Raw genomic sequence first — 14,946 nt, forward strand, 5'->3', positions numbered from 1 at the left:
GGTCACCTTCACAGCAGAGGCTTCTTCACTGCCTGCTTCTGTTGCAGAGTGTTTCAAATTCACAGGTCTGGGCAATACTGATGTCAGACAAGCTCCCTTCAGGCTCCAGGTACAGCAGTACTGCAGGGCAGCCAGCAGCTGAGGAAAGCCCTGTGCACAGAAAGAAATGCCCAACCTGCCTCCTCCTGGCTGGATGTTGCCACAAAGCATCCTGCTGCTGTACTGACTCTTCTTCCAGTGTTGGAGCCAAACCTTCCAATGAACTATACAACAACAAAGCTCTTCAGACTGCTTTTATTAGTGGTTTCTGACCATGTAATAGCAAAACTTATTTCACATTGATAGCCTGAGATGGGTGTCCTCAGATAACTGGCCAGAGGAGGAGGAAGAAAAAAAAAGGGGGGGGGGCTATGTCTTTTGCCAAGTGCCCATGTTGTTCCAGAAAGGCCTTCAGAGTGGCAACCAGGGAAAACTACCTTACCAGCTTCCAGCAGAGTATAGTCAGTCAGCCTCAAGCAACACAATAGATTTAACCCTGAAAGCTCCAGACCTGCTGAAAAAATGAAAGATGGCTGGGCAGAGTTTGCAGCACCAGAGCTCCCTTTCCATAGCCACGTTGTGAGAGAAAGGCAACAGCAAGGCAGGCAAAAAGCTTTTGTCACAGGAGCTTGGTGTCTGCTGTGCCCTCTCCAAGAGCAACACAGCCCCAAATAATCCTTATCATAGGCTGGAAAGGACTAAAGCTGGTCTCTGCACCTAGAACAGAACCTCCTGTTTGCCTTCCAGGCATTCACTATTGCAGGAGAGTGCACCAAACCACTGAAAACAGCCCCTATGGCACACCATCAGCTGAGCTAGCAGCTCCCCAGGCATCTCACAGGCTCTACACCCTAGCAAGCTGACCCCTCTTGCAGTTGCTGGGTGCTCAGCACCCCAAAAGCAAAGACATTCACATCAATTTTCACCAAGCTTTCCCTCCCTCCCCCACTGTAATACATTTAATTCCCAACCTCTAAACTAGCAGAGCTGATTTTCCTCCCCCTTTCCAGGTCCTTCCTTGGCCTCTGCTGGGCAGGAACCCTCCCTTTCRTGCTGCAGCATCAGCGGCAGCACATAAATCACTTGCACGGCCTGGCTGTGGAAAGCTGCCACAGATAGCAGCGCTGTCCCAGCAACATCGCCTCTGCCTTGATCAGGCTGCTTTGCTATTTTTTTTTTTTTCCTCCTAAGGCAATAGGGTGATAGTGGCAATGGCTTCATATCTCCTTTAGGACATGCTCAAAGAGGGCTGGGAAAGGAGATCTGTGCACAATGTAAGGAAGTCCTTACACTAGGTATCGCTCTTCCACCTCCCAGAAGAGCCAGGAGTGAAGTGGGGGGCTTTAAAGATGCAGGAGCAAGGCAGGGTGCAAGCAGTGGTGCCCTCCCCCTCCCCCCCGGTCCCACTTGGCTCTGCAAGGGGCAACTCCAGGTGGACGTCCCATCCACTGACCATCTGCGCTTGGGAAGACCAGGGCAGGCCCCTGCCCRGACTGCAGCCCTCACCTTTTCACAAAGCAGGGGTGCAGAGAGGGGCTGTGTGATACAGGGGGCACGCAGGCACCACAGCTGCAGAATCCTCTCAAAGGGAAAGGGAAGCGACTGGCATCCTGCTGAAATGCAGGTGGGATCTAGAGAGCAAGGGGATCTCCCCGTAGTCACAGCAGCCATGCTACAAAAAGTCCCTCAGCGCACCCTGCAAGGATGGCCTGCCGCAGCCATCCTGCCTGCCCGACCTCCAGCCTGACCCCCCTGCTCCAGGCAGGTAGCAGAAGCTGCCTTGATACACGATTGCTGTGCCTCCTCCTGCTCCACCGGCAGAGCCAGGGCACCACCTCCGCCCGTCCCTCTGCTCCTACTGAAACAGCAGAATCGGCCCTGAGCTAYGGCCTTCGCACAGCTGCACGCTGGGCTGGAGTACAAGAGCTACTGCAACAAGCATGGTGATAAGATCTGCACGGAGACTTTAAACAGGGGCTCAAAAATCATCCCAGCACCCTTCCACAGGCAGGGAGAGCCACCCAGCCAGCACAGCACCTTTGGGTGCCTGAGACTCAGCTTGGGTCAGGATCTAACTGAGATACCCACCAAACTGGAGAAGCCACATCAATTACCCAGGTACAGCAGGTGCAGGGCACCCTTCTATACTGACCAGAGGTCCCTCTCAGGGCCTCTAGCAGCCATCGCAGCACAGGTACAGCAGTTGCACAGGCCTCATCCAGTTTCCCTCTGACACCAAGCCACTTTCTGGCAGTTAACCCTCAGGCCAGCCACGCCGAGCCAGCAGTGCAGGACCTGCTGCACAGGGGGCAGGTCAGCAGCCACAGTCCTGCAGGGACACTCAAACCGCCCCGAGGGGCTGAGCAGACAGCAAAGTCCCCGGCAGGCTGTTGCAGACGCCACGACATGTGCTGGTGGCCAGGAGCAGAGCCAGCAACCAACTCCTGACCATACTTATAGGTGGGGCAGAGGCCCCAGGACTGGCAGTTGCAGAACTGACCTAAAGCCCAGCCAAGCCCTGAGATGCTGAGCACCTCCCACTCTCCAGGGCAGAGCAGGAGCATGCGATCAGTGCAGTTATCATTGGGCAGGGAGCTGCAGGACAGTAGTCCTTGTTCCTGCGAGCCTAGCAGGGGTCTCCAGCTGGGGTCAGAGCTCCTCTCCACTGATGGACTTCTGGACCCAGCTGGAGGAATCAGACAGTGGGGCCAACACACCGGAGCAAAGTGACAGCAGGAAGTCACAAGCAGGTCATAGCTCAGAGCAGAAAAAAATTCTGTATTTATCAGGCTGGCAGGAAGAAGAGCCTCAGCCTGGCACCCACACAGGGCTTGGCACCAGGCACGGACCTGCCGCCACAGAGGGGCTTTGGGCCTTCCTCCACGGAGTGCACCGCAGCTTCACACGCAATTGCTTTTTGGTTCACTAGCAGCGATCGCCGCTCCCCGGTCCAAGGAGAATTCACTCTCCTTGCACAGAGGCAGCGGATCCCATCTGCTAGTGGCAAAGGGGGCCATGGCTCTCCAGGCAGTTACAACAGCCTCTTTGCCTGTCCTCCAGGCCAGAGGAGTAGTACAGGAGCTGGACAGGGCCAGGGCACCTTTTGGGAGTAACTACTACTGMAAGGTGGGCTCAGCAGCCAGCTCCTGTGACCAAACATCTTCCAGGGCACGTTTGGAGGTTGACAGGGATGAGAAAGAGAACAGGAAGAAAAGGCAGAAAGCCTTAAGAGTCCAACCTGGCTAACAGTCACTCTAGAGTTACAAGTGGCCACCACAAAGCAACTCTAAAAGGACTAGCTGGCCATGATGGAGAGACATTACAGCACAAAATATGCTTCTCCACGAAATACAGAGACTTTTATCTCAGATAAAGATGCAGAATACTTGCTGCCCAGAAGGGAGCAGTGCAGAGAGCCCAGAGACAGAAAAGGGGCCAGCAGGCTTCACATGCAGGGACTTTTCCGGCCTTGCCAGGTCCTAAGCAAGTGCCTGCAAACTCTCTAACAGGCCAAGAGGCTGAACAGAGAGAGCATGCTCTAGAGCACACTGACCAGGAGCCACTGGATATTGGATCCCAGAGATCAGGGAGTCCCAYATGGGGTTGGCCTTGCCAGCCTGGCAAACCCAGAACATTACAGCCCAGACTAAGTGCAACGGGGAGGGCAAGGGGCTGGCCAGCAGCAGCTCACCGTGAAGGTGAACAAGGAGATGTGCCATGGCTCTGTCAGCATTGCAACCTCTGAAGTGACAGAGTATGTGCAGATGTATCTGGGCATCAGGTACAGATGGCAGCAGAGCTTCAGCAACTGGAAAGTGCTCAGGAGCCTGGGAAGGTTCATGTGCCTGCGCTGCTGCAGCTTCCCAGGGACTGAGATTAAAGCCAGCTCAGGAGGGTTTCTGTGCGAGTTAAGACAGCTTCCAGCCCTGCCACCATCATTCCCCACTGCTGCTCAGACTCAGGTAAACAGGCAGCCAGAGAATGGCAGGATCTGACTAAAACCTCCATGGGGGCATGCACATCTGAGGTGGTTGGAGTCCTGCAAGCCCTGCGGTTACCCTCCAGGACAGGATGGGCCGTCTCTAGGGGGGATTCTTTTCTTTCTTTCACTGCAGAAATCCTCAGCGCTGCCCGCACGCTTTCCTCTAGGTGGACAGTTGCTGACACGGTCTGCACTGTCCCCCATGCCCATCAGACTGTTCAGAGCACATGTGATCGAGAACCCAACTACAGCCAGAAACAGGGTACCGCTCCCCCATGCAGCTTGGCTCAGCCCCTGCCTCTGCAGACACCAATGGCAACAGGCCAACAAAACAGCGGCAAAACAGTTCTCTCTCCGAAGACCCCATTTAGTGCTCAAGCCCATCTTGGCAGCTAAATCTGCCCTACACCTTCTCCATATATCAAAGCACAAACCAGCCAGCAGCGCAGAGCAATGGCATTCCTTCAGCAAACCAAGTTTCCAGTAACACAGAGATCTCTGAAGAAAAGCCCAGAAGGCTGAGCCAAACATCCACATAAGATGGTGCTYGGGCAGGCCAAACTTTGTTTTGCAACAGAGCACTGAAGCTGTGCACTACACTGGTAGAGCAAAAGCTGTGCTTGTTTCYGCTTGAAAAGCAGACACCGGCAGCTCAGATATCCAAGTCCCTGCAGGAAATATTCCTGTACCCCACAGACTGTGAACATACACCCAAACTTCTCAGGAAAGGTCTCTCTGACACCAGGGAAGGAGGTTCCCATCAGACACCTTGTTTCCACTCAGAGCGGAGAAGGTCCATTTTTGGGAAGGGGACAGCTCCAGGCTTTTCCCCTTCCACTTTTTGCCCCTCCTCACTCCAAGGCCTGCCTGAAGGGCAGCACAAGAGGGAGGATGCCCCACTCGAGGCTGGCTCTGCATTCACTGCTCCTGGAGGTGAGGAGGGTTAGAGTCCCGTGAGATCTACAATGGCTTTAATAAAGATGGCATCATCACGTACGTAGGAATTCTTCGCTTCCATCAYGGAGACTGGGCAGAAGAGTGGGCAGCCACTGGCAATGTTCATTTCAGTGATGGGTCGCTGGAAGGAGGAGGATGTCACATCAGGTCGGAAAGCATCGATAATGTGCTCTCGGTTGTTCTGATCCAAAAGCATCAGGGTTACCTACGGGGAAACACGAAAGTATACAAGAGTGGCTGCATAAAAAGCACATATAAAAAGCAATTAAAAAAAAACATCTAGTCTGGTGATCTGCTCACTTTAAGCCTGTGAAAAGTGCGAGTGCAAATGCAAACTTAGCCACACTATGCAACTACAGATCTGAGAAATGCCTGTTATTAGGGTCAGTGCAGAATGTCATCAAGAGCTGCAGAACCACATCCTGCCCTGTCACTGGAAACTTGTGTGAGAGAACAGAGGCTCTGTCAGACTAATCATGAAAACCTGTAACTGGCTGGCACAGAGTCACCACCAATACTTCATGCAGCTATTTCACTCAGTCCCAGAGAGTTACTGTCCCACTGAGAAAAAAGAAGGCACTTTCCTTGCATCAGTACTCTTCTAGCTCAGCTTCAAAGTGTTTTGCAAACCTGTGAAGTCTAGGGACTGAAATCTGAACTTCTGATGTTAAGTAAGGAACTGCATCCTAAATTCAGAGTCCAGAAATGACAGTGTTCCCTAAGCCCAAATTAGCACAAAGGTTCTGCTCACTTTCCAAATATGCTGCTGTTCTCCTGTCACTGCCTTTGCCCTTTCATCTGTCCTGCCTTGTAGTACTTGGTACTTTCAGCATGACTGGGGAATCCCAAGGGCGGCTGATGTGTCTAAAGCCTGCCTTATTCTTGTGCTTGCTAAGTAAACCAGACTGACAGTGTCTAGAAGCTCATGTGGGCACAAAACCATAGAGGAGAACATCTCTATGCAAAGGAGGCTTTGTCTCAAACCTACCTTCTGGTTGAAGGGCCATCGCAGAAGCGCATCATTGGGACCYTTCATTACCACAAAGAAGAGAGACAGATGGGTCCCACGCCCGGTGCCGTCCCCATTCAGGTAAACACGCAGACACATCTTGTAGCCATACTTGCTTGTGTAGAAAGCTATCAAAGCATTGCAAAACAGACACAGTGAGCGTCAGAACCAACAAAGCCTGACATCAACAGTTTCTTTTGAACTCTGAAGACACTACGGTTTGGATCCTAGAARGACCCAAGTTTGGATATTATCATATCTGCACCAAGGAGAGATCCCTGAAAGTCACCACATACAGACAAATCAGATATGATCTCAGGCTGTGTTCAAAATAGTCAAAGATAAGGTAGTAACAAGCCCCCCAGTCTACATAACATGCCGCTGTAGCACAGACCAAGGAAACTGCTGACCCTTCCTTTCCCTATCCTACCACTACAAAAGCTCCTGAGACAAAGCCAGAAGCTGGTGTTCTGCCCGAGAGCTAGTGCGGTTCCTTACTGCTTTCCCATCATAGCTCAGGCAATCATGTTGCATGCGACTGCTAAAGGTCTGATGGCTCCAGAGGTGTCAGGGTGTACTTCAGCCCCCTACTCTCTATTGCAATAACAYTGACAAGTAAGAACAAACAAACCCCCAAAAAACAGGTGTGTGTGGGGGGAAGAACATGCCCAGTACTCACTGCATCTTCTAAGCTGACTACCTCTGAACTGGGGGCAGAGACACAGCAGGCGAGCGTTGCTCTCCCATTAGGATCTCAGATACTCAGAAGTGGCAAGGGCACTGCCAGGTATATGGCTTCAGGATCTTGGGCTCTTTCTTGAGCAATTCTGGGAATGCTCATGTTGCAATACCAGATCCACACAGTCTTGCCACAAACTGCCCTCTCATAGCAGCACAGAGGTACACGCTCAGGTTTGGTGGGGCTCAGCAACCTCAGGGCACACAGCAGGTGATCAGAGCAGACATTTCACTGTGGGGCTCATGCACTTTAATGAGCAGGCAGGCAGGCAACAGCAGAGAGGCTGTGGACTTCTACAGGCCAAGCACCTCGTGAAGAGCAGGAGATCAGGGCTTTGTCATCTGCTTCCCCACTGACGCCACCCAGCTCATTTCACCTGCTCACACCTCCCTACCCATTTCACCTAGACTGAATGATTTCTGGGCAGAAGCTRCCTTCTACTAATAGCCCAAGGAGCACATCATCACAGCCCACCAAGTCAAGTTTGGGCTTCTGAGCATTCTCATAACCCTGAGCATGTAAAACCTCTTGGGGAACTGGAGGACAGATGATCGAGCACAGCGTAAGGAGTATTCAGGGAAAGGTAACAGACAGCCAAAGTGCCAAATGCCTTGTATGCTACAATACCAGGCTCAAGGCACTGTCAGAACGRTGAACTGGGCCTCTTGCTTTCCCCTAGCCAGGAGCAGCAGGACAGGGAAGGCCCACAGGAAACAGGGCAAGTGCCAAGCAAGCCTTCCCTATCCAGCTGCTGATGGTCAGCAGCTGATGGTTTTCAAGCAGGAGATTAGTTTTGGACTGTCCTGTTTAAYGCCCCAGAGGAGTCTTTCTTCTGTGAACTGGCCTGATACCTTTTTGAATTCTCTTATGCTTTGGCCTTTGCAAAAGCCTGTGCCAATGATTTTTAACTTCCAATGCTGCTGAGTGGTAACTGTACTTCCTTTTATTTGTTTAAACCTGATTTAATTTGGTATTTCCTTGTTCTCATGTTACAATACAAAACAAATAATTACACCCATTTCCCTTTTTTATCCTATTTATGATTTTATAGCCCTCTCTCATCCCAGCTGTCTCTTTCCCAGACTGAAGAGTATTAGTCTATTTATTTCACATGGTAAGGGAAACAAACACCTCCACAGGACTTAACAAAACCTAACATTCGTTTCTCAACCTAATTTTCTCAGCTAAAACAGCAGCAGGAATGAAGATCTCTAGACTAGAGTGGCACAGTCAACTACTGCAGGAAACAAGGCCTTGTACTTTGCAAGATTAAAAAAAAAAAGTCYTTTTTTTCCTCCCTAAACATCCTCAGGTACTAGGCAAAGACAGCCTGTGCCTTCCGGTTCCTCAGGCCACATCCAAACCATTTCATTACCAGATTGCAGATAACAAGCAGCAACAAAGAACATACTGTCTGGTGGCCCACAAAGTATTGCTTTTCATTTGATAACACAATTCATAAAAACCCCAATCCCACAGCTACGAGACTGACATTTGTCTGCCTTTCCCTCCAAGGTGATTTATCATGCAGAACTACTCACACGCCACCATTACTGGGTGGAGGACAGAAATCAGCCAGTACACAGCACAAGAGAGGAGGTGAAAACAATTGCAAGCTGCAGCTTTGGAAACAGTTCTGATGATCTACATGTCTTGAGTTCACCGAGAGGTCTCCTCCCCTTTCCTTCCCCATCCCTTCCCATCATGTTCCCTTCCCTGAACTGACTCTGATGCTCATCATATCCCTCCACAAGCTGACTCAATTCTTCAACCTAAGAAAAAAAACAGCCCCCTGTGAGGACGGCAAGTTGTATGAGCTCACAGAGGGGTCTGAGGAGCCCCAGAGCTCAGATAAAGTGAGCAGCAGACATGTGGCCAGAGGCCAGGAGGAAGGAGCGGTCAGCTCAGTCCACAGTTTCTCTTGAGACTGCAGTCTCGAGAGACATTCAGGTTGAGAAGCTCTCGAGCACTGCACAAAAAGTAGATGGGATGCAAGTCTCATGAGGTCCTGTCTCAAAGCCAAACAAAATAGACTTGAACCTGATTTCTTCACTTTGGGAAAAAGAAAGGAAGTGCTGCCCTACAAGAACATGACASAGAGCTGGGGTTTTCCACAGCTGTCGCTGACTTTTAAAAGAAAATGGTAATTGCATGCAAACAGTTTCAGTAGCACTTCAGTTCCCCTGAAGGGGAATCCTTTTTTCTTTCAGTTTTTCACAAGAAAAAGGATTCTAAGCAGCCAGCATCCAGAAAACAGACGTAAAATTCGCTTTAAATTTTCAACTGTTTTTCTTATATTTTGTGACCCAGGAACAACTTGATTTTGCATTACACCAGGAAGTAGGCTCTAGGCTCATGTGCAGCTGGACGTTTTGGAAGAGCTCTCCGTCAGGCTCAGACTTAAGCTATTCCTACTCAGCAAAATACAAACTCACCTCCTCAACTATTTCTTAATGATGTGAGCACCACACAGAGCAATGAAATCCTGCAAAGAGATGGTTTCATCTCACAGCTGCAATCCTAGGATGTGCTTTCATAGGCAAAAAAAGCCAGCTTATAACCAAATGTTTACTGATTGACTTTTTTTTAAGAGGACTAGGAACAGTGCTTGGTTAGACAAGTTCTCTGAGAAGACTCCCCCTCCTTTAATAGATATTCAAGCACTTCTCTCGGTATGGTTTGGGCTTTTATTTAGACATTGTCTCTTGCAACTTCATGCTCTGAGCACTAAAATATATTTCCGATTTTCTCCTTTGCTTAACCACTTATTACTAGCTGTACTGTCTCCAAGTGTTTTAATTCTAACCAAGGGATTACACAGGACTGTTTTGGGGCTGTGGGTTGCATTTTCCATTATGGGAAAGAAAAAAGGGCTTGTGTAATGAAAAAGCCATCTCTTCCAGCAGAGCAGTTTCATTTACCCCAATTGTTAAAAAGTGGTTCAGTCTCCACTGGGAAAGGGGAAAAAAATAGAAGTATGTCTGAATGGCCATGCACTTCTTCGCTAAGTTCAGCACTAAAAACCCCACACCCATTTGAAGCACAAAAGGCTTTTGCTATTTTGCAAGTCTGTGAGCAATAACCTGGAGAGAAGATCGCAGGAGAGCGGCCTGTTATCGCCTCCTGACGTTTCCTGGCAAATTCTGTTATCTTCCAGATGAAAACACCATCGTAGGTGGAAGCTTCCAGGTTGCGGATCTTTTCTTCCATCTCAGCCATGGCCAGATCTTTGAGTCCAATGCTCCTTTCCAGCTGCCGAACCTGCTCAGTGGAATACATGGTGCAGCCTTGTTAGAAACACGTACTGCTGYGAGACCTAAGAAGGTCAGCAGACATTGGAATCTCCTTCAGGCCTAATCTTTAGTAAGAGACATACTCCAGATATGACAGGGGTCAGAAGAGGGAAGAAATTTATCATCATTAGCTAATTCACTAAAGCTTCTTTTTGAACCATGTCATTCTGGATGAGATGCATTCATACAATTCAATGCCTGAGCTGGAAATTTTCCTGCAGTGAACGGAAAAGTCCTCTCAATGAACAGTGTGTTTCATTAGCAACACAAAAGATGATGCTGGGAAGGGAAAAAAGTCAATGTTGTGATAAAACTAGACTGAGAAACAGAAGAGCCAACACACTGCCGAGAAAAAAAAACCCCAAAACTAACATGGTTAATCACTGCTAGGTAATAGGATTATGTCTGTTTTGGCAGATCCCTTATCAAGAGAACACAGGTATGCTACAAACTGCAAAACTTCCAGTCACCAAGACACAAAAGCAGCACTCAGCAGGAACTGCGCGAAAACACAMCAGCTGGGGCAACTTCTTCACACTAGCCCTCCATACCATGCTGGGTACAACGCTATACTGCAGCATCAATGACTAGATTCCTTTCGAAAGGTCCAGAAGGAGATTGTGCCCATGAAATCAAGAAGATTCAGTGAAATGCTCTGTTTCACAGGAACCCTAAGAACAACTTAACATGTGCATAACTTGATTACTGACAGAGACCTGAATGCTTTATGCACATCAGTTTAATGCCCACCTTCCAGGAAGCTTGAGGGCTGGGCACAGACACAAATGATATTTTAGTTCTGTCTTCAGATTTATGAAGATTCAGGGCTACATTGCTAAGAATTGCTAAAATGAGATGCTCTGATTACAGGAAAAGTGAACTGAAAATGTCTCTGAGCAGAGCGCTGGAAAGCCCAAGCCAGTGATTACACACCTGGTTACTCAGTGTTTCAATTTTCTCCTGGTCTAGTCGATGTTGCCGACTATATGCTTCAGCTGTTAGAGATACTCTTTCCACCTCGCGATTGAGCACGCAGACAATGTTCTCAAAGGTCACTGTTTTCCTCTCGAGGGCCTCACACCTTCCTAGGAGCTCCAGGGACTTGGAGAGCTCTGACTCAGAGCACAGAGCATTTGCTACCAGTAGTGGGGAGTTACTTTGTGATGAGGAAAGGGCAGGATGATGCTTTAGGCCTCCAGATGCAGTCTTGAGGCTCAGCACAAAACTCTGTAGCATATACAGATGCTCCTCCAAGCACTTGCTTTCATGTTCTGATAGCTTTTCATTTTCCACCTACATGAAGAGAAATACATCCCATTCAGCAAGCTCAATCTACGCTGTCACCATCCACAGAACAAATTCCTCCTCTTGAGGTCACAACGTTAGCTTAAAATTACAAAGGGGAAAAACCAAAGAAAAATAGTTAAAAAAAATGGTTGTTGGAAAGTTTTTGAAGAAAAGATGCATTCACATACAATGATGGATGTTTAATGTTTCCCCACTTGTATATACTGTTCTACTCCGTCCTCCTTCATTACTTCCCACAAGGGCTCAGTCGGAGTACCAAAGGACAAAGCCTCATGTAATTCCCCTAAGGAGGGCTGTACATCAACATTGCCATTAGGAGCTGGGAAAACTAAGTCACATGGAGAAATATCAACTAGGCCAAGCTATGGCTGAAGAATAAGGCACCAGATGCTCAGTTTTGTGCTTACAGCTATAAGCACAGTAGCCACAAGGAGTCTCAAAGCACTCAGGGTATTCCTCCAAGGATAATATTTCCTTCTGCGCTAAGGATACAGTTAGTTCATTCTCTGGATACCCAAAGTCTGGATGGCAGATGATCACTTATGTATGCTGCATTTGCAAAGGGTTTAAAGCACCACTTTGTTCAAATATCTGAACATAAATATCTGTAAGAAGTTGGACTACAGCAGTGTGCAGGTTATAACTAACACTGGAACTGAAGACAAGTCCCTAGAGAAACATGAAGAGGCAAGCCCTTACCATCTCAGCACATCCGACAACCTGAAATCTGCAAGGCACTTTACATTTGCCACAACTCTTCACATGGTCCTGAAACTAGAAAAAAAGGAAGATGTGTTAAACAGATCTTATGCATCCCAAGTGGCTCCCTCTTCATCTCATTGAAATCCAGAAAACTGAGGACAAACTAGAGAACAAAGACATCACTAATCACTACTTTTCAAAGTGTGTGGTTAAAACTGGACACTGCCTACCATTAGGTTCAGCTTTCACTGTAATTTACATATAGCACTGACACCTGGAAGGAAGGTTCCCCCCCTTTTTTTTTGATGGCTACAAGGTCTGGCTCTTCAAATAGGCATGCAATAAAAAAAACAAAAAAAACCCCAACACACAGTAACAAGCATAATACATAGCACATGTTAGGGATGCCGAGTAACAAACTTAAGCTTCATTGAGCATAGAGGAAGGGGGAGGGATGAGGAACAGCCTCCTGAAACAGATATCCATTTACTTTTGTGCAGTTTTCAAATTATACCTGAGCAACAACAGGCATGGCTAATGCAAACCACCTGAAGGCAAGACAGTTTGAGAACGATGTCACTTCCCAGCAATCCTGCCAGTCTTTGCTAGCACTCCATTTTATCATGCAAGTCTTAAAGCTTCTTCCTTCTTCACTGCATCCTCCCTTGTCACTTCTGGTGTCATTGTGTCTGAGAACTGTTCGCACACTCTATCCAAACACATGACTTCATGTGACCCAGGCTGGGACATGCCACAGCTGGGTATTTTCACTTCCAGCTCAACATGATAAACCTGAGATCAAAAAGCCCCCTGGTGATCCTGCCTGAGTATTCATAGTAATTACTGCAGATACACCTGTGCAAGGAAAAATTATCTGCCACATCTAGTATCCCCTTGCTAGAGCACAGAAGAGCACCGCACCTCAGTCAACTGAAATCTGGCAGCTGCCATCAAGAACAGAGACCAATGCTGAATATTTTGCTGGAGGAAGTGCCAAGAGCCCCCCAGCCTCCAAAATGAGTCGTTTGGGTTCCCACACAATGTATGATTAACGGTAACAAGCACTGGCACATTATCATCTTGTTTTTGATACACTTCTCATCACTAGATATCAGTGGTCTATTCTGAACAACAACTATTTTCCTTATTTAACACCTACATCTGCCATAAGAGATGTCAATTAAAGCTGTTTTTAAAGCACTTTTACAAAAAAACCTCCTAGATCCATCTGACTTTCTTACTTAATGAGTCAGGTTACTCTGAGTTATGGGCTGCAGGACTGGAGCGCAATGTCTGCAGTTAGTCAGCAAAAGGTTGGAGAGAGATAAAAGAGGATGTTAACATTTAAACAAATGACATCACCTGTGCGAATCCTAGAGGCACAAGCCTAGTCTCAGCTGGACACCCACTTCAGACTGCGGACAAGCAGATCAGTATCACAGATCACAGCACTAAGTCCTTAATTACACTGGGTACTCTTTACTCATCTTTTTGATGCTTCTGTTTTCCCTGTCCTACTACAAAAGCCTTTTGTTACAATACTAAAAATAATTGCCCGTGTCAGGCAGGACAGTTACAGATGAACATGCTTTTTGAAGATGTTTCCCAAAACTTTGATTTTTAGACTTTTATGTCCTGCCCCAGGAGTCAGCAGTGTGGAGGCACTATTAGAAATGGATGATTTATTAGAAATGCATTAGTTTAGCCACAGAGGGGATCGCTTTCCCTAACTACAACAGTGGTTGATATAGTTGCTTTACACAGAACAAATTACGCTTTCAACCAAGGAGTGTGCTTTTTCTAGAAGAGTCTATGTATCCAATTGCAGTAAATATACAAGCCAAAGTTAGGCTGCATTACTAGTATTTAATGCAAAACTACAAGTGCCTGATTAGTCATGTTCGCTAGTATTGTACCAGTCTTTTGAGCCTTATGGAAAGGTCAAATCTGTACAAATGGCAGCCACTTAATTGTTTTCCCTGCTCCACTCTCTTATGGACTTGKTTTTCCTTCCAACTCTCCGAGAACTCCAGTCACAGCCTGTCAGGACCCAAAACACCGCCACCACATACAATTTGCGAATGGTCAGGTACCTTCTCTCGTGGAATCTTCTTTTTCCCACAGCCTTCACAAGTCAATGGAAATTTAGGGCAGACTTCATCATGAGCCTGTAAGAGAATTGACAGGAGACTATTTGGTCATTTAAAAAAGAGTTCCAGTAAGGCTGCTACGATGAACACAATTCAACATGTATAGTTCTATACTTTTAAAGAGGGCTGTCCTCTAACAACATATTCTTAAATCTTGGTTGCACTGATAAGTCTGTATGCTGACTCATTCCTATGATCTCCAGGCTACTAGAGTTTTGGGTGTCTATGTAGCTTTCTAAATCTCAGCCTCAATTTAAAGGTTGCTAAAAATAATTTTAAGAAAAATCAAACTACTGCTTTGATGGACAAGATAATCAGCAGGAAGCTCCATTCATGGCTCTGCYAGGAAAACACATGTTCAAGCAGGTTAAGTGAAATAAGCCACTATCTCAGTAAGATAATTTGTATAATTTTTCCACTGTAATGGTTATCAGTTAACTGAAGTAAGAATTCAGAGTCCACTTGTCACATGCTGAGCTGAACTGTCTGATAGTGTCTTCCCATGCAAATCAGTTCGCTAAACTATTTTTCAAACAGAAAGAAAAATATTTTAAAACAGTTTCATTTAATAACCCCTACACACGAGTACCCACTCCTGCAGCAAGAGCACATGATTTGTTTCGTGGCCAGAGAAGCTGAACAAGCGATCCCAGCAATGCAATACTCTTGATCCTCAGCAGATACGAGGGCCAGCAATACCAGCTAAATTGGGAATGCTAGAACATCCCCCTGCTTTCTGTATCGTTTCCGCAGTGCTGAAACCTTTC

At 47.3% G+C, this 14,946-nt stretch overlaps 1 protein-coding gene across 10 annotated transcripts in view; it reads right to left on the reverse strand.

Annotated features, from left to right (window-relative positions):
- Window positions 1–279: 279 nt before the first annotated feature.
- The window catches only part of TRAF2 (TNF receptor associated factor 2), a 35,050-nt gene continuing 20,383 nt past the window's right edge, over window positions 280–14,946 (reverse strand). For all 10 annotated transcript variants that reach the window (XM_026073345.1, XM_026073344.1, XM_026073340.1 and 7 more), the window contains 6 exons: window positions 14,123–14,197; window positions 12,027–12,101; window positions 10,953–11,312; window positions 9,810–9,987; window positions 5,967–6,115; window positions 280–5,183 (listed from right to left, as the gene is read on the reverse strand). In XM_026073345.1, the coding sequence (XP_025929130.1) occupies window positions 4,965–5,183; window positions 5,967–6,115; window positions 9,810–9,987; window positions 10,953–11,312; window positions 12,027–12,101; window positions 14,123–14,197 (1,056 nt within the window). In that variant the 3' untranslated portion in view covers window positions 280–4,964. The remainder of the gene's footprint in view (window positions 5,184–5,966; window positions 6,116–9,809; window positions 9,988–10,952; window positions 11,313–12,026; window positions 12,102–14,122; window positions 14,198–14,946) is intronic.

This window comes from Apteryx rowi, unplaced genomic scaffold (assembly GCF_003343035.1).
Source record: "Apteryx rowi isolate R43461 unplaced genomic scaffold, aptRow1 scaffold_367, whole genome shotgun sequence".
NCBI classification, from domain to species: Eukaryota; Metazoa; Chordata; class Aves; order Apterygiformes; family Apterygidae; genus Apteryx; species Apteryx rowi.